Raw genomic sequence first — 20291 nt, forward strand, 5'->3', positions numbered from 1 at the left:
GTTTCTTCCTCTCCCCCCAGAATCTACCCCACCCATGCTGGTCTTATTTCTGTTTTTCATCTACACCAGGTTTCTCACCTTTGGGCATTTGCATTTGCTGTTCCCTCTTCCCTCAGATTACCACATGTTCAAAAATCAGTGCAGTGTTCCAGTACCTCCCATACAGTGCCATAGCTTCTATGATCCCTTATCCTATCTTACTATTTTATTTTCCTCTTAGCACTTATCATTATTTGAAAGTATGTTTGTGCTTTCTTGTAGTGTGCCTCCCCCATTAGAGTGTTAAACTATGAAGCCAAGAATTTAACTTTATTCACTAATTAATAAGTCCTGAAAGTGTCTGGTGCTGACTAAGCAGTTGAAGAAATGTTTGTTGACTGACAATAATCCATGTCCCACATATTTTGCAGATATTGAAATTTAGACTTGAAAAGGTTCAGTAAGTTGCCCAATTAGTAAGTAGTTTAGTTGGGCTTGAAATCCAGGTATGGAAAGAGACTTTGCATGGGGCATGGAGGGGTATGATGTAACCATGTCAACACAATAAAACAAAAAACAAATGAAAAAAAAGAATGCATTAAGAAAAAAGGACATCCATGTTTTTTTAAGTATGAAGTTTATGCCATATCATGATACCCCAGAAGTGCTATTTTAGGAAGCCCTAACACATAAACTAGACCTTGCTAGTTGGGTAGGGATCTGTCTGAAGGTTTATGATTCAGGTGCAAAATTACGTTTGTGTTTGAGCAACTCTTTAAGAGTACAAAGAGGCACTGAAAGTTAACACAATTCAAATGTGTAAGAATCTATAATATTAAAGAAACAAAGTTATGTATTTAAGAAAAATATAGCAAAGTCAAGAGAATACCATGTTGTTAGTAAGCTAGTTTTCAGTGCATTTACAATTTGGTCAACATGTTCCCATGAATACCAATATCTGTTACAGTTAGATTTACCTAGCACTTTCAAGTGCTCTCAAGTACATTAGCTCAATTCTTCTATCATCAGAAATACTTAATTATTTGTATTTATACATTGGATACAAAAGGTAGTAAAATCAGCAAAAGCGCTCATTAAATTAGTATTTACCTTGCTTAGAGAGCCAGCATTTATTAGTGGCAGAGCCTATGATAAAGACATACTTCTTAGCCCTGTTTTTCAGATGGGCACCTGAGGTTAGCGAGGTTAGGTAAGTTAACCAGGGTCACACAGACAGGGGGGAACCAGAGCCAGGACCTGAATCCCTTTTAGACTGACAGGCTAACAGACATGTGTGATACTCTATTATCACAAATTAGTTTAAACAAACATTACCTGTTTTATTCCTTGAAGATACAAAATATGGACGAGTACTTATTGCCCTTGGTCAGTGATTGCTCCTCAGTTTACTCAATCTATGTACAATACAATGGTACAGGTTAGAAGTACTTTGAGAAAAAGCATCCAAGAATGATTCCCATATTATTTCACTTTAAAAAGGATTTTTCCCATATGTTTTATAATCTTTAAATGATTTGGGGGATTAATATTAGATACTTTGTTGGCAACATAACTTTTTTCCAAATGGGAATTCTGTAAAATATCTTTTACAAATGATTTGAATAATCAGCATTAATATTTGAGCCAATTGTTACTCCCAATTTGAACATGTAGGATATATTAACCCTTTGAGAAGAGAAACTCACTCTCTATTAAAACAAATATATCTATTTTCATGTATCTGGGGTGTTACAGTTGATTGTAAAAAAAGTTTGACATAATTCATGTGATTATGGTTTTTGAAAACTCATTACTGAAAAAATTAAATCTAAATTAGTTACAAAATAGGACAAAAATCTTATAAAGTTTTTCATGTATTTATTAATTCAAATGATTTATACTGATCCTTTACTATCTAGTTGTTGGGGAAATGCGGTCTGTCAAACCATATTTCCTGCTTTCCATGAATATTTAGTACATCTATGGTAGATACGACATGTACAGAAATCACAAAACAATAAAACTAAATACCTCAACTGGTACATGGTTCTAGAGCAGGGGTCTCCAAACATTTTACACAGGGGGCCAGTTCACTGTCCCTCAGACCGTTGGAGGGCCGGACTATAAAAAAAACTATGAACAAATCCCTATGCACACTGCACATATCTTATTTTAAAGTAAAAAAACAAAACGGGAACAAATACAATATTTAAAATAAAGAACAAGTAAATTTAAATAAACAAACTGACCAGTATTTCAATGGGAACTATGGGCCTGCTTTTGGCTAATGAGATGGTCAATGTCCGGTTCAATATTTGTCACTGCCAGCCGTAACAAATGATATGACGTGCTTCCGGAGCCGTGACGCCTGTGTCCCGCGTCACCGAAAGTAGCACTGTAGTGAGTGATGCTGCGCTTTGTGGCGCATCCTGTGCTCCTCTCACTGACCACCAGTGAAAGAGCTGCCCCTTCCAGAAGTGCGGCGGGGGCCAGATAAATGGCCTCAGGGGGCTGTTTGGGGACCCCTGTTCTAGAATCTGGCTCAGTGCCTAGAGCACAGTAGGTACTCAATGAGTATTTATCATATGAGTAAAATAAATGGATGAGTACAAAACGAATGAATATTCTGCCCTTGTCATTGGCTGCATAATATTCTATTATGTGCCTTTATTCTGTTTTATTTAACACCATTGTTGGATATTAATGTTGTGTTCAATCATTTGGCACATGAGGGAGAATAAGGTAACTACCTAAGAGTAGAATTTCTAGGTATTTTAAAATGACAGATACTGTCCTCTGTATAGATTGTTAATTTACATGCCACAAGCAACATAGGAGAGTATCTTTCTCTTGATAATGTGGTATGTGGTCAAATATTCAGATTTTTGCTAATCTTCTAAATAAAAATGATCATTACAGTTATAATGTGTATATCTCTTTTTATGAGTCAGGATAAAACACCTTTTTACATAATTAAATATTTGTTATTTCCTTTACAGTGAACTGTTACTTCTTGCGCTTTGCTTTTTCTGAAGGTTTTCTTTTCCTTAGTAATTTCTATAACCCTTTATTTATTAAGGAAATGAGCTATTTGCATATAAGGAACTATTTTTTCTTAATTTTTTATTTGTCATATGAATTTTTATTGATAAAGGCAGAAACGCATTCTCTTTTAGGCTTTTGGATTCTCTTTTATCTTCAGAATGTTTTTGATCAGTCTGAGATGTTCTTTTAAATTCCCATTGAGAATTTTGATGGTTGTAGGTTTTCTGTTTGTTGTTTGTGTTTTTGATGTGGCTGTTTACAATTTTGAGTTTTCTGGAATATATTTAGTTGTAAGGTATAGGGTATAGAATCATCTTTATTTATTCCAGATGACTGGTCAGGTGTGCCAATACTAGTTCTTGCATAACCCATAAAGTTAGATTCTTTATTCATTTTGGGGATTATTTCAGTATAGTTTGAGTGCCAATAAAAAGATATATTTCATATCTTTAACGTTCTTTATATTTAAAAACACCAGTGCTTTAGTACAGATTGGTCCTGGATATTTTGACATGATACAGAAAAGGTGCCACTCTCCGCCCACCCATCATGCCTTTCTTGTGCACCTGCAGTTCTTGAGGGCCTGTATAGTGGGCGTGACAACCAACCAAGTGTTCTAATTAATGCTTACACTTTCTGTTACCTTTCCCCCTGTCAGTTATCTTTCTAAGCATTTTTTCAAGGGCATCTATCACTGTAAAATATGTGTTCTTAGACGTTTTGGTCTGGCAGATACCATCAAAATTTTTGTCTAATTAAATTTTTTTTACATAATATGCAACATTTAATGAATAATAATTAGAAATAGATTTTGATAACATCTTAAAATGACTGTAAAGGCTTGTCATATCCAGAGAATTTTCAGGATTTATAAGCCTAATTGTAGTAGGTTAGTCTAATGATCAATGAATTAAAGCACCAATGAATTAAGCACCAGTGAATTTAAAATAGCTCAGTTTAGATAACAAGCAATCTCTAGGCAAAGTTCTACGAAAGACAAATGCATTAATAACAACCCATGTTCTCTCCTATTAGTTTTTAAAGGACTCCATATACCTACTCTCTGAAAAAAAAGTTCTTTAAAACTTTTTTTTATTGATTTCAGAGCGAGAGGAAGGGAGAGAGAGAGAGAAAGGGGAAAATATTGATTTATTGTTCCACTTATTTATGCATTCATTGGTTGATTCTTGTATGTGCCTTGATTGGGGATTGAACCTGAAACCTTGGCATATCAGGACAACACTCTAACCAACTGAACTACCCAGCCAAGGCTAAAGAAATATTTTTAGCAAGGTAGTAGCTCAGTTGCACTCTAACTTAGCAGCAAAGTAGGAACATTTTTTTTTTTACACATTTTAAACTTTTATGTGACTGCTAAAGCACACAGTCAGAGTTAATGCTACATGCCAGAAGAATGACTAGTTGTAGAAAATTTATTCTTTTTTATTGAGCGGGAGAGGGACAGAGAATAACCATTAATCCCAAGAATATGTCCTCATTCACATTTCAGTACACAATTTAAAAGGCAAAAGATTTATATGATCTAAAGAGAAACTAGAATATCTATATACAATTTACAACAGAATTTTTCTAGCTTAATAAAAGTAAGCTAAGTTTTGATCATTTTTTGGTTGCATTTGAAAAATATTATTCCAGTTATTAATGTTCTTGTAAGTGAGGTCATAAATTAATTCTATTCTTTTGTCACAATTTTTTTTTTGCTTTAAATTTTTTTTTTACCTCCTTGCTGGTTGTTCCACTGATAAAATAAAATCATAGATGGACATCTGGGAGTATAACCCCTGGTTTGAATGGGGATCAATGTCCTGATACACAAATAACAGTCCTGATTCACGCCTATTATGCTGGTGTTTATTAATTTTCCTAAGAAACAACAATGAATAAAAATGACTTGGATGATGGCCACTTTGCTGAAAAACTTAAAAGAATTAAGCTTCATTAGAATAAGTAATATTCTTTAAAAACCTAATAGGAGCCAGGGGTTATATATACGTTGCTTTAATTTTAAAACAATATCTAGAAAGCCAATTTGCATTCTCATCTTTACTTTCAAATTAATATTTAGAATATTTTGACAGTGTATAGAATCTATTTCAGGCCATGTCTCTAAAGGTATTAATATTTTTATATTTGCATGAACAATTTTTATTAGTATCTATACAGCTAACTTACTTTAACTTAATATTCTCTTTTCCCTAATTGAATTGTTAATATTATTTCCTAGAAATTGTGATTTAGCCCTTGCTTAGAGTTTACCTTTGGGCATGAGAAAATAATATATTTTACCCAGTTAATTTGTATTGTACAATTTGTGCTAAGACAAGAGACTAGAAAATACCAATTAAAGTGATATAATTTGGAGAACACCACCCACCTCTCAAAAAAATCCTTTCAACAAATGTTGGGATGTTGGAGTCCCCTCCGCCTGGTTTGCCCATGGTATGGCTGGCCGAGGTGCTAGCCACAGTGGGATAGTAGCAGCAGCTCCCAGGGCATCTGGGAATCTGGAAGGTGATTTTCCTGATCTTATCAGTGAGGTGTGGGGGACTGCACTGCTAAGAATGACAGAGGTACTGCCATTGGGCTACATTCCTACCGGAGTTATTAGCACTTCATTGAGCATTTCAGTTTTGTTCATAGCAATAACAATTACTTGATGATTGTATCTAATGTACCTGATTCCTAAAGCAGAGATAAATCCCACCACCCTTCATTTGTTTAAACCAGGGGTCTCAAACTCAACTCAGCATGTGGGCCGCAGAGCAAGATCACAGCCATTCGGCGGGCCGCACTAGGTCTACAAAAGGCAACTGTTATGCAACACTTTTCTCACTGCAGTTGAAAACAAAAAAAAAATCAGTACAACAAGCACAATCATACATGCAGTTTACTCAGTGTCACAAAACGACCAGAAACTGTAGTTCGCATCACAACTGCTGTTAACTAAGCTAATATCTAGCTAGGATGCTAGAGAAATGAAAAATACAAGTAGGCCCCTAGGCTTACTTAATTTTATCCAAAATATTTTGAACTTCGTGGATTAGTCTGCGGGCCGCACAAAATTGTTCGGCGGACCGCGAGTTTGAGACCCCTGGTTTAAACAGTAGTGAAAACTTGGTTGTAATATCTTTTGAGCGATATTTTTATAATTTTTGTTGCTTAGAAAGTAACATACAATATAAGCAGTATTGTCCTCTGACTTGTAAATATTTAAAGTAAACCCAGCTTATGTGTGAAACAGCCAGAAAAGGATGAGAGTCTTGCCAAGATTTGATCACAGTGCAGGATTAAGTATTTATAAACATATGTGCGTCTTGGCAGTGTCTGTCCTTTAGATGGGACAAGAGTGCAGGTACTCTGCTATGAGTGATGGACATAAAAGACACATTGTATGCTTTGGGAAAGGGAAATTCATAATGAGTATTAGGAAAATATTGACTAGGAAAATCTAGGCAGTGGTGCAATTGATTGTTTAAAGTTGTACTAGAGGTTGTTATTATTTCCCTAAAACTTCAGCCTAAACTTGTGTTTAATTTGGTAACTTTTTGTGTCAGTTGCTAACATTGTTTATTTTCAAAGACATTTTTAAGTATCTTTCAGCTTCAGTATTTCCTAGTATTGTTGCTTTGCTTTCATTATGTGAAACAAGCCAGATTAATTTTTTTTAATTTTTTAAATTTATTTATTTACTTTTTTAGATTTTATTTATTCATTTTTATTAGAGAGAGAGAGGGGAGAGAGAGAGAGGGAGAGATAGAGAACAGGGGGAGGAGCAGGAAGCATCAACTCCCATATGTGCCTTGACCAGGCAAGCCCAGGGTTTTGAACTGGCGACCTCAGCATTCCAGGTTGACGCTTTATCCACTGCGCCACCACAGGTCAGGCCAGATTAATTTATTCATTCTCATTCTCTCTCCCTCTCTCTCTCTCCCATTTTTCTTCCTATTTTCATGCATTTAAAAAAACTTTCCAGTGACTATCACTATAATTTTAAATAATGTCCTTATATATCTATCTCTTGATTTAGAACCTCTACATAATGTCTCTATGCTCCGCATTGTGAGCAATAGGAAACTAACACACTGCCTTCGTTTTTACCTCCTCTCTCCTGCTCTATGATATAATTACTGCTTGTTAGATTGTAGGGTTTATGTTGTTATAATTGTGACATATAATATGATGAAATATCTTACAGGTTGATGAAGTTTAAAAATAAAATTTCAGAGCTTTGTAATATATGATATGTAAGTATTTTTCAAAGTATAAACATTAGAGACAAAAATAAAGTGCTATATATTTCTAGCTGGATGAGAATTTTCCAATCATTAATATCCAGCAGGTACTTCATTTGATCCTAGCTTTATTCTGCTTTGCCTGTTCATACTCAGTTGCCATTATTTCTCGTATTCAGTCACATTGACATTTTTTTAGATTCTTTCTCATTTTTTGGAGGTAGTAATTTTTATAGAGGTTCAGAGAAAAATTCTGAGCCTTGCATGTTCTGAAATGTTTTTATCCAGGTATTACATTTGATTTTTAGTTTAATGGCATAAATCCTTGGTTCAAAATCTTTGTCCATGTGATTTATAAAGCCATTATTCTGACTTTTAGCATTCAGTATTGATGATGGGAAGTCTGGTGCCAGTCTGATTTTCTGTAGGGATCCTTTTGTTTTCGTTTTCTTTTTTTAATCTGGAAGTTCTTGCATTTTTCTCTTTGTTGTTGGCTTTAATATTTATTTTGTAGGGCTGTCATACAAGTCACCATAACTGGGTGGATTAAAACAGAAATTTATTGTCTCACAGCTCTGGAGGCCAGATGTTTGAAATCAAGGTGTCAGCAGCCTCACGTTCTTTCTAAAGACTAGAGATGAATCTGTTCGTGTCTTTCTCTTAGTGTCTGGTGTTTGTTGGCATTTCTTGGCTTGCAGCTGCACAGATCCAATCTTTGCCTCTACCTTCACATAGTGTTTTCTCCTTTGTGTGTGTCTCTGTTTCTCTCCTCTCCTTGTAAGGTCACCAGTTATATTGGATTAAGGATCCACCCTAATTTAAGATGATGTTGACTTAACCTGTTCACATTTGCAAAGCCCATACTTTCAAATAAGCACTGTTGAATGGAACATCAATATATATATATATTTTGGGGGGGCACAGTTCAACCCATAACAGCATTGTAGATTTTTATGTTTATTTGTCCCTCTTTTAAACCCTGAGCCACCTGCTTCCCCCAGGCTACCTGGGGAGGTATAGGGAAAGGGACACAGAGCAGACAAGTCACAGGAGAAAGAACTATGGGAGGTGGAGACGGTTCCTTCACATGGGGAAGAGGATGAGGAAAGCCACCATCAGTCAAAGAGCCCCCTGGCCTCCGAGAGGGCAGGGCCCCGAATAGTGTAGGAGAAGCACCGTGGCTTCAGAGAAGGATCCCTGGCATAACCAGTGATGAGGTCCCTAAACTCAGCCCCCCTTCCAGTCCAGAGCCAGCCACCCCGACTTGGCAGCCCCAGCCCCAGTGACCTTGGCTGCTGTGCTGATGTCCCTGGAGATGGCATTGGTTTGAAAGCTGCAGCTAGAAAAAAGTGAGGTCAGGGGACACAGGGCTGCGGAGCTCTTGTCGTCACTGTCTCCGGTCCTCTCCGCACCACTGCAGGTGGTGACCCGCTCAGCAGGTGAGCGGTGCTCCTGATCAGCAAGGGCTGGGGACAAACCTGGTGTAGGTGAATGCTGTCAGCGGATGAGGGATCATGGCAGGGGCAGGAGAGCTGCTCCCAGTGCAGAGAAGACAGAAATTGAAGGTCTGTTTCCTAATAACGTTCCTGTGTAAGTGACAAGGGTGAGGGGCTGTGTGAATGATACACAGGCTTCCCTTTGGTGTGTATGCGTGTGCGAGTGTGCATGTGTGTGTGTAACAGAAGACAGGTTGACTACTACCAAGTGTTAAAACAAGGAGGGCTTTGCTTAGGGATTGCTGGAGCTGCCCTGCTCTCTCCTCTCTGCTGCTTATTTGAGAAAGATCTTTGGAGTTACTTCACACTCTATTCCACTTCTCGTTCAGGTCCCAACACCTTCATTGGCATTCTCTCCACGCAGGTGTTCCACTCTCTGGGGAGATCGACCATTTCTGCAATTCACATTTTTATCTTTTGAGTAAAACCCATAGCTGGCTGCCAACTACTGTGTTTATGTTAGTCAGAGGGAGGCAGGCCTTCAATTCCAAGCTATTTAGATACTATTATTAAGTGAGTTGTCCTGTGACAGCCCCAGACCCCATCACCAGCCCCAACCCACTTAGTGTGGGTTGACTGTACGCCTTGGAGGACCTCTTCTAACTTAAATCTCCTGTGAAGCAGTTTCTTCTCTTCCTTCTCTGAGGGCTCTGAGGGACCAGTCCCTTCTTCACTCTGCTTGCAGAAATGCCTCAACATTTCTGTTTTCCTCATGGCAAGCATTGTCTCTTTTTTTTAACATTGTCATACAAGTCTTATAAAATATAAATTTCAGTTGATTTTAGGAAGAAGGTCATGTACTGTGTGCCATTTTCCAATGTAGATTTTAAAAATAATCTTCCAGTAAATTTTTTTCTTTCAGGTGTTTTATCACTTTAAACTTTGTGTGTATGTACTTGTATGTGAACAGACAAATACACACTAATTATACTGATGAATGGGCTGGCAGGATTTCTTATGTGTGTTCTGTCTGCTTTCTTATTTTCCTTGGCACCTGGGAAGGTACAAATTTGCATGGTTGTTATGCAGAGTTTTTCTATAGTGATGTTGTATAAAGTCCACATCAGACATTAATCATTAAGAAATCAAATGAGTTGCTTGAACATTTAATAAGCCCATTTTAACAGTTGGTCTTAAAAATGGAATTACTTTTAGGTTAAAAGCTTTTGCAATTATACAAAACAAATTAATGGCAGAGTTTAAAGGTTTGATGCTCTTTTAAAAAAATACTAAAATACTGAGATATAATTAACATAGAACATTGTATTAAGGTGTACAGCGTAATGATTTGCTATAACTATATATTGAAAAATAATTACCATTATGAATTCACTTGACATCTGGCATCTCACATAGTTACAGATGTTTTTTGATGAAAACTTTTTTTAAGATCTACTCTTTAGCAACTTTCAAATATACAGTAATGCTTTAGTATGGTCACCTTCTATACATGACATCCCAGAATGTATGTATCTTAATTTTTCTTCTTTTTTGTTTATTTTCTGTTTGTAAGAGTATTTTGGTAATGTGTAATAAGCTTTGGTCAAATTAAGAGGAAAATATTTAAAATCTCTCTTTTTTCAGCAAAGAACCGTGGAATTGCTATCCCAGTGGATCTGGATAGCCAAGTTAACACTCTTTTCATGAAGAGCCATTCAAATATGGTACAGAGAGCGGCAATGGGGTGGAGATTGTCAGCTCGTTCAGGGCCACGCTTGAAGGAAGCTCTTGGAGGGCTTGCATGGGATTATAGAAACATTATTGAAAAGTTACAGGTACGATGCGAGCAGGAAATGGTGTGAATATTTTCTGAATTACATTTTTAATATCTGTAATAACACAAGTAAAATATGGTTGAAAATATCAAATTCTAATTGGGGACCAGGCTTTACTTTCTAATGTTCTACCATGCATATGGGGTGAACACCCACCCATATGAATATATTTCACCTTAATTATCTCTGTAAAGGCCTGATCTCCAATTATGGTCACATTATGAAGTACTAGGGGTTAAGACGTCAATATGTGTATTTTGAGGGAGATACAGTTCAACCCATTAAAGACATCTTCCCACCCACATAATTGTAGAGAATTTCATTGGTGCGAACGAATTAGGCTAAAGTGTTGAAAAAATGTTCAAGACATGAACTGGAATAAATATTAGGTTACATGTAGATGATTAATTGGTAGAGTTTCAGAGTTTTAATGGATGAGCATTATACGTGATTGAAAAGACAAGTTAGACTCATTATGGGAATTTAAAAGCTATATATCATTAAAGTTTGGGGTGAAAATATCATTATATGTAAGTAAGTAGTTATTGGTTTGCAGAATAGGATTATCAGGAATAGACTAGAGAAAGGCAGATTAATTAAGAATTACTAAAAATCTCAGCCAGGTGGCAGTGTGAATAATATGAAGAAGCAGGTGTTGTAGATAGTAAGTAATGAAGGTGGGGTCAACAGACCTGGTGGCTGTTGGGTGGAGACAGAGGATGTGAGAGGCATTTCAGAGGGACTGATGGTTGAAGACTAGATGATATTGAGACTCTTTATTGTAAGATGCTTAATTTATAGTATAATTTATATTATAAATTGCTTCAAGTAATATATTATTTTTTCCAAATACTCTATCAAGGAATTCCCCCCGTTGGAAGAAATGTTTAGTTCTGGATGACCAAAGACACACAAAAAATCATTTTTTTTTTAGCTCTTCCTTAGGCATGCTCAATTTATTACAATTTGATGAATACCCATCATGTCTCCGTTACAGCCCTAAACACTGCAAGGCCTGTAGCAGTGGTTTTGTTGACTTTTCATCTTGTCTCTATATCCTTAGAAATCCTATAGGCTCCTCTCTTATCTTGTAAATGACAAAAGAGACTGTGGGAACATTAATATAGAAAACCTGACTAAGCACAGACATCTGGTATCAAGGGAAGGTGGGGTACATCTTCTATGAATTGCCCACATCTCAGTCCTGGTTAGTATTCTTAGACTTGTCATATCCTCAAGGGATGACTTAGGTCTTCATCTGGGTTCTCTTGTGCTTTCTTCTTTAGGATGTAGTGGCCTCCTTGGAGCAGCAGTTCAGCCCAATGATGCAGGCTGAGTTCTCAGTGCTGGTTGATGTGCTGTACAGTCCAGAGCTACTGTTCCCAGAGGGGAGTGATGCAAGGGTCCGATGTGGGGCTTTCCTATCCAAGTAAGTACATGCAGCATGTGCTTCTGCTCTAGTCACCACACTGAGACGGCCTCTGAGGTTTCTACTCCTACTCTGCTGGCGTGTGAGGACAGTGCACAGACAATGGCAGAGGTTAACATTCATATTTAAAATATACTTCCAAAATCATTTGATTTCACTGAAATGTTATGCTGGTGTAAGTCATCATATTTTACTAACATTTACTGAAAGTGAAATGTGTCATTATTGGGCACAAAATATCAAATCAAGTAATATTTTGGTTCTGAATCCTTACTGTACCTCTACAGTGTGACCTTTAAGAGGAGGCCTATTTAAATCACCAATTTACATTAACATAGAAAGCAAATGGAGCTGACATTTATTGCGGCCTCACTGTGTGCACTGTTGTCCGATGTGTGTTTACTTATTTTATCTCTCCTGCACAGACAGAGGCCGGGAGAGGTCAGCCTCAGTTCGGAGATGAGAAACCGGAGGCTCCTGTGTGCTTCAGCTAACGTGCTGCTGAGTCTTAGACTCAGGACTCGGCATGTTGCCCTGATGAGCCCCCTCTGCAGCTCTCCCATTGCCTTCCTTTTCACAGCATTTTTGTAGTATTGTCAGATCTGTTATAGCTGATAGGTTTACCCTAGAATATTTTCATTTCAGTGGTCAGTGAAAATGATCAAGGAACATCTGCAAGTTTAAGCAGTTGTGAGAAAAAGTAGAACTAGCTTCTTAAGTTGAGGGCACTTCATCGAGAGGTTTACAAGTAATGACGTGTAGACACAAGATGGCCAGTCAGAGGTCCTTGGTCTTCTTTTCTTCTTTTATTTTAAAGTAAGAGGAGGGGAGATAGTGAGACAGACTTTTGCATGCTCTCTGACCGGGATCCACTTGGCAACCCCGTCTTTAACCGATGCTTAAATCAATCAAGCTATATTTTAGTACCTGAGGCTGATGCGCAGTTAGACCAACTGAGCTATCCTCAGTGCCCAGGGTTGATGCTTGAACCAGTTGAGCCACTGGCTGAAGGAGGGGAAGAGGGAAAGAATCGGATGGTTGCTTCTCTGTGTGCACTGACCAGGAATCGGACCAGGGATATCCATATGCCAGGTCAATGCTCTATTCACTGAGCCAACCAGTCAGGGCCAGTCCTTGGTCTTCTTGAGAAGAGTATCTGGATTGAGAGTTGGTTGAGACTGCCAGTGCCCTTGACCATCATCCATCATAGCTCATTTCTGTGTGGTTGAGTGTATGAGAACATTGCTGAAAGAGATCTCCCAACTTCTAGTGACTGTGATGTACCAAGACAGTAATCAAAGGACAAGGGGACATAAGAAGTATATTCATTTCTTTTACCGGTTAAAGCTGGGACTTGGGGAAAGAAAATAAAATATGGGGCGAGAAGAACTGACTGTGGGGATTATGTTGAAGAATAGGTTGCATTTCTACATTATGGCCAGAATCATTGATTCTTGGCTCTAGACCCACTATATTTTAAGGGGACTAAGTAGAATGTGTTTTTCTGGACACTTGCCAGTGTTGGTTGATGTGGTGTACACTCCAGAACTACTGTTCTAATTCGTAGTAGAAAGCTTAGCAGTCTTCTAATAAGAATTTTTAAATGAAGAGGTCCAGAGTGTTTGCAAAACTGATGACTATAGAGTCCATTAGGAAAAAAAATTAGAGGTATTACTTAGTAATTCAGTGTAAAAATAGGGTCTTTGAAAAATACCCTTTACCTCCTATGAATATATATCTAGTTATAGAATATGAGTAAGAAGTAGGTAATAAACCTGAGAGTTTTAACTAGGAAGTTAATATGATATTATTAACAGCATGGAATAGGGTTAGCAAACTCTGGTTCATAGGCTGAACTGGCACCCTTGATTATTTTTGCAAGTTAAGTTTTATTGAAATACAACCATACACATTTTATATACATTTATGTATATAAAACATCTGTGGCTGATTCATACTGCTATAGGAAAGAACTATTGCCTAGTGTGTATGGGCCACAACACCTAAAATATTTACTATTTGGTCCTTTAGAAAAAAAGTTTGCTGACTCAGTGTCAAGAATTAAGCTGTCAATACAGTGACTTTACATGGCTATTTAAATCAAAACTTAAAATTGATTGAAATAAAAAAAAATTGAGTTTCTCAGTCACATTAGCCATGTTTTAAGTGCTCAGTAGTCATACATTGTTAGTGGCTAATAAATTTGGCAGCACAGATGCAGAACATTTCAATTATTAAGGAAACAGTTCTATTGGACAGCACTGGTCTAGAACCAAAAGATACAGGTCTTGAGATAATGATTTAAAATAGTTCCGAATATCAAGGTGAAGCAAGTCTGTTACAATGTCAGGAAAAGGGTATCACATTTACTTTAGTGGTTAGAAAAGAGATTTTTGTACTATTTTGATTATGTTATAGCCAGAGGTTCAGGAATGTCTGTTTTCTGCTCTAGTGCTTTTCCTGTTCCTGCCCCAACTCTGTGGGGAAGCAAAGGTTTCATCTGCAGAGATATCTGTTGAAATTAGAACCTAGTTTTATTAATAGCTATGTAAGGAGCCTTGTATTACAATGCAGTGCTCTCAGGTAGAGCTTAGTCAGAGAATAGTTTAGGTCTGGGTTTACATGGGTCTTCCAACTTTCTCAAATGAATTTAATTCTTGGAACTTGTTGACTCAAGTTGGGTCTGTTAGGGAGTGTGAGGGATATAGATCCCGCCATAGAATCTGAACTACATATCTACACAGTTACCTAGAATGAGAGAAAAGAAAATAAAGAGAGAAGATAATAGGTCAATGTAGATGCTAACCATAAGGGTATAGTTAAAGTCCGTTTAGACAGACACTTATTCCTCTCAGAGGAGGAGAATCTCAATGTTTTCAAAATGAGATGTGATGCATTTGTGAATTAAAGTGATAATTTAGGGGGGAGAGATAACCATTAATTTAAAAAATTAATTAGGAAAGACATAAAATATCAGAGTGCATCTCATATAGTAGAGGTAACATTAGTGTAAGTTTTGCCAACACACTCAAACATGTATTGATATGATGCGTTGCTTTTTAAAACTTATTTTTTCCTTAGGTCATAAGAAAAAATATTTAAAATCCATTAATCTAACTCAACCTAACATTAGAAATCTCTAGCACGTGGTCATTCATCTTCATATATATTTGATATTTTCAAGAGGTTATTGAATTATATTATCTAAAGATATTTTAAAGAAAATGAGAATAGCCTGAGAGAGAAAAAAATATCAAAAGGAATTTACAATGCTTACAAAAACTATTTTCATGCATTCAAATTTATTTTGTTTAAGGAAAGGAACCAATAGCAGACATTCTAGAGAGGTTTTTTTTCTTGAGAGAACTTTAGAACACTTATTTTCCTGCTGGACCTGACCACATGAATATATAGCACCTTGCCCAGATTCAACATCTCTGAAAGAAAATCACTATTTCTTATCTCCTTCAGCATGACATAGATATCATTTAAAAGTACCATTACCCATCTACTAACCCAGTCTATAAATTTCAGGCGTCTATTATCTACCCTTCCTCCTCTTCTTCCACTTCCCATATGTCATGATTTGCCAAGTCTTGACTATTGTATTTTATTATTTTTTTATAAAAGTATAGTTGACATAATATTACCTTAGTTTCAGGTGTCCAACATAGTGATCCAACATTTATATACATTACAAAGTGATCACCATGTGCATCTAGTAACCATTTGTCACTGTACAAAGTTATGATAATATTATTGACTATGTCCCTATGCTGTATATTACATTCCTGGCCCTCAGTATCTTAGATATTATATATAATACTGTAATGAACATATAGGGCTGCATGCATATATAGAAGCATTTGGTTTTTCTATTAAATAGAAACATCAGAAAAGCAAGTGACAAGTCAAAGAAAGTTGTTCGATTATGCAAATGAGATGCAAACTCAATATCATGATTGAGTAGCAAGTGACATATCAAATGCTTCTTTTTTTATCGCTTAATATTCATTTTGAAATACCCTCTAATTTTTGTGAGCAGTGTATTTTTTCAAATTAGTGTTTCCATTTTCTTAAGATAAATGCCCAGATGTGAAATTGCTGGGTTATAAGGTTGTTTTATTTTAAATTTTTTGAGGGATCTGCATGGTATTTTCGACAGTACCTACACCAATTTACAATCCCACCAACAGTGCATGAGGGTGCCCCTTTCTCCACATCCTCAATGCTTGTAATATATTGTCTTTTTGATAATTGCCATTCTGACAGATGTGAGGTGATATCTCATAGTGGTTTTGATTTGCATTTCCCTGGTGATTAGTGATGTTGAGTACCTTTTCATGTGTCTTCGGCAATCCATATGTCTTCTTTGGAGAAATGTCTATTCACGTTTTCAATCATTTTTTTTTTAAATCTTATTAATCAGTTTTTTTTTCATGTTGGGTTGTATGTACTCTATATATTTTGGATATTAACCCCATGTCAAATATATTGTTTGAAAATATCTTCTACCATTCTATAGGTTGCCTTTTTCTTTTGTTGATGGTTTTTTTTGCTGTGAAGACGTGGCTATTTTATTTCTGTATTGCTTCCTGTATCCTGACTCCGTCACACACCCTTTTCATCACTTGCCTTGTTCTTGTTTTCTACATCATCTTTCCCACTGCCACTGAGATACACACACACACACACACATATATATTTATTTTCATACATTGGCAGGGTCATTCAGGTCCTTTAAACCAGTGGTTCTCTATTTTTTATAGAGCAAATTCCAGACTCTTTCACATAATATTCCCAGTTCTTTTTCTTTTTTTTGTATTTTTCTGAAGTGAGAAGCATGGAGACAGAGAGACAGACTCCTGCGTGTACCCAACTGAGATCTACCCGGCATGCCTACTAGAGGGCAATGTTCTGCCCATCTTGGCTGTTGCTCTGTTACAACCGGAGCCATTCTAGCACCTGAGGCAGAGGCCATGGAGCCAGCTTCAGTGCCTGGGCCAACTTTGCTCCAATGGAGCCTTGGCTGCAGGAAAGGAAGAGAGAGGAAGAAGAGGGGGAAGGGTGGAGAAGCAGAGGCGTGCCTCTTCTGTGTGCCCTGATCGGGAATCGAACCCGAGACTTCCTCATGCGGAGCTGACGCTTTACCACTGAGCCAGTCGGCCAGGGCCCCCCAATTCTTTCTATTCAGAACACATCTCTTATAGTTTTTTTCTTTCAAGACTCTTAAGTGTCAGCTGCCAGTCAGAATACTGGCATTTCCTGGACAGAAGGGTCAGCATTCTGCCTTTTCCCTATGTTCATTCTGTTCCCTTTGTGCAGATGCCTTCTCTCTCTTCACTGCTCCCTCCCAGATGAACTTGTCATAGTTAAATGGCATCTTTTCACTGAAGCCTTCTCTGTCAGCCCTAGACAACTCCCCAACATAATCTAACAGTGTCTTTGTCTAGTTTATGGCGTTGCCAACACCTCTGTGAGAACACTTTGCATGCTATGTGAGAGGCGGCCGTTTGCAACTCGTGTTATCAAGACTCTCTTCACAGTACCTCTGAGACTGCAGGTTTCCATGGGCTGTGTCATGTCACCACAGAGTGGTGCTTCAGAATGTTGGCTCTGAAGTCAGATGGACCTGGAACTATTTCCCGATGCCACCATTTAGTAATTGTGTAACCAGGGCAGGTTGCTCTATCTATCTGGACTTCAGGTTTCTCATTAGTAAAATTAGACTGATAGTATAACCTTGTAGCATTGGCTTGACAAGAGGATGAATTGAGAGAATCCATGAGAAACCCTTAGACATCACTCTGACACCAGAGAAGCCACTTACTAGCCGTTCTCTAGTGAAACTTCACTTTTCCTACAGTAATCCTGTTATGTCACAAAAGTCAGATTTCCCTTATGTTCTGCATTATTTTGTTTTTCCAGAAAGACATATCTCACAGGGTCATCTTACAAATCAGCTTTTGAAGAGCTATATGTGCTAAACTATTAATTCTGATGATGAACAATTTACTTGATTTTAAGTTTTCAGGGTTCTATGTTACTGTTATCCTCCAACAGAACACCAGTGCAAAGCTTACTACCATAAAATTAATTAGAGTTCTACTCCAGATTATAGCAAAAATAATAAGTGGGTAGACAGACGTCTTATGTTACTTTTTTGTTGCTGTTTTGAATGTAATCACAAAAACTGCGTGCTTTTACCAAGCTCTAGTAGTGAAAAATAGCACATTATTATTAATGGAAACTGGAAAGCAACCCATTATGCGAGGGTTGCAATGTTGTATATTGCTACTTCCACTGGTAATTAATGTAACATATAATATAATAATATAATAAATAAATGTAATATACTACTGAAATTCATATTTCTGTACTAGTAAAGTTTTAGTTCATATGATGGGATTAAAGATGATCAATGCTTCCTTGTTTTTCAAAGAGTATTGTGTCCCACTAAAAATATACTACCTGAAAAAATTTAGAAGCATTGAGATATACTGCCTGTGATACAAAGGATGCTTTATCTTACAAACTCTAAACTTTACTGAAAACATTTTTGAAAACAGGTATTTATCTTGTTTACTTTATAGTCTCAAATAATAGTGTGATTTATTTCTCTCTAGCATATGATGAAGTTTATAGTTTGAAGAGAAGTCCCTGTCCTATTTAAGGTTTAATGTTTTGCTTTAAGGTTGATTAATCATACAAAGAAACTAATGGAGAAAGAAGAAAAACTGTGCATTAAAATCCTTCAGACTTTACGAGAAATGCTAGAGAAGAAAGACAGCTTTGTGGAAGAGGTATTTAAAAAAATTTTTTTTAATATTTGAAAATAAAGTAAAATACTAGAATACTGTAACTAATGAATTACAGTAGGTTATTGTATAATTACTTGTATTACATATTAATGACATGTGTACTTAGATGAATTAGATAATTTGAGTTTTTATGGTATTCATCTCTTATGTCTGCTTTCAATTGAGAAATAATTAATATTAGAATGTCCCAAGTATTTGGTTTGTTTTTATTGTATTTTATTTTGAATACATTTAGTTTTCTTAGATAGCTTCAGTGGACCAAACAACCATTTTTTAACAATGAGCAACTGAGATGCATTAAGATTTTGTATCAAGTTCTGCTGCGTATTAAAATGTTCTATGCATTTTGGCATGTTGATTTTTATTGTAAATATATATTTTTGTCATTTTCTATAAAAAAATTAGACATAAGTTTCTATTCTTAAATACATCGAGTATTACACAAATGGTTTTCAGGGATGTTAATTTACAGATAATAATTGTCATTCTGTGATTAAAAAGGATGGCTCAGGTACTCATTAAGAGATAGCTAGCAGCATGTTTAATACCCAAGATTTTACACTTAGAAATGAAACACAAATCTAGCATAGTTTTTTATGTTTGTTTTAGCTAGCTACTTTTACTATTATGTTTGGTTTCTTTTTTTTTTTTTTTTGTATTTTTCTGAAGCTGGAAACGGGGAGAGACAGTCAGACAGACTCCTGCATGCGCCCGACCGGATCCACCCGGCACGCCCACCAGGGGGCGATGCTCTGCCCTTCCAGGGCGTCTCTCTGTTGCGACCAGAGCCACTCTAGGCACCTGGATTAGAGGCCAAGGAGCCATCCCCAGCGCCCGGGCCATCTTTGCTCCAATGGAGCCTTGGCTGCGGGAGGGGAAGAGAGAGACAGAGAGGAAGGAGGGGGGGGGGGGAGAGAAGCAAATGGGCGTTTCTCCTGTGTGCCCTGGCTGGGAATCGAACCCGGGTCCCCCGCACGCCAGGCCGACGCTCTACCGCTGAGCCAACCGGCCAGGGCCTATGTTTGGTTTCAATCAAAATTTGTACCATGTTTGTTAATAATTTTTTGATCAGTTTCTTTAAATACTATTCATCCAATATGTTTAAAATTAGAAGGATTTTATTTTATATACTAATTTATGTATATGTTATTTAATTCCAAAAAGATTGTAGTTGTAGGTTTTTCTTTCTATTTCTTTAAATGTTTCTTATAGAAAAGAAAACCAGTGAAAACTTGAATATTAACAGAAACGGCATAACTTCAAAACACTAATGTTTGATTCACTAATCAAAATGACTTTTGCTTTACAGTAGTTCTCTTCATCATTTAAACTATATTTGGAAAACAAATTATCAAAATAAAGACAGTATAATTATAGCAAATGTTTCTGTGGCATAGGACTCAGGAAAAAAAGCTTGTAAGTTTGCATGTATGGTATGCTTTTTATTGCTTTATTTTTTATTTTTTTGTGTGTGACAGATAGGGACAGACAGA

The 20291-nt window shown here is 36.8% G+C and overlaps 1 protein-coding gene and 1 pseudogene across 2 annotated transcripts in view; one reads left to right on the top strand and one right to left on the bottom strand.

Moving 5' to 3' along the window:
- Window positions 1-20291, top strand: part of ITPR2 (inositol 1,4,5-trisphosphate receptor type 2) — a 527270-nt gene that overhangs the window by 270839 nt on the left and 236140 nt on the right. For both annotated transcript variants that reach the window (XM_066354092.1, XM_066354101.1), the window contains 3 exons: window positions 10358-10548; window positions 11835-11977; window positions 18672-18780. In XM_066354092.1, the coding sequence (XP_066210189.1) occupies window positions 10358-10548; window positions 11835-11977; window positions 18672-18780 (443 nt within the window). The remainder of the gene's footprint in view (window positions 1-10357; window positions 10549-11834; window positions 11978-18671; window positions 18781-20291) is intronic.
- Window positions 8361-9496, bottom strand: LOC136398461 (ATP synthase F(0) complex subunit C2, mitochondrial pseudogene; annotated as a pseudogene).

Source organism: Saccopteryx leptura, chromosome 1, assembly GCF_036850995.1.
Source record: "Saccopteryx leptura isolate mSacLep1 chromosome 1, mSacLep1_pri_phased_curated, whole genome shotgun sequence".
Taxonomy (NCBI): Eukaryota; Metazoa; Chordata; class Mammalia; order Chiroptera; family Emballonuridae; genus Saccopteryx; species Saccopteryx leptura.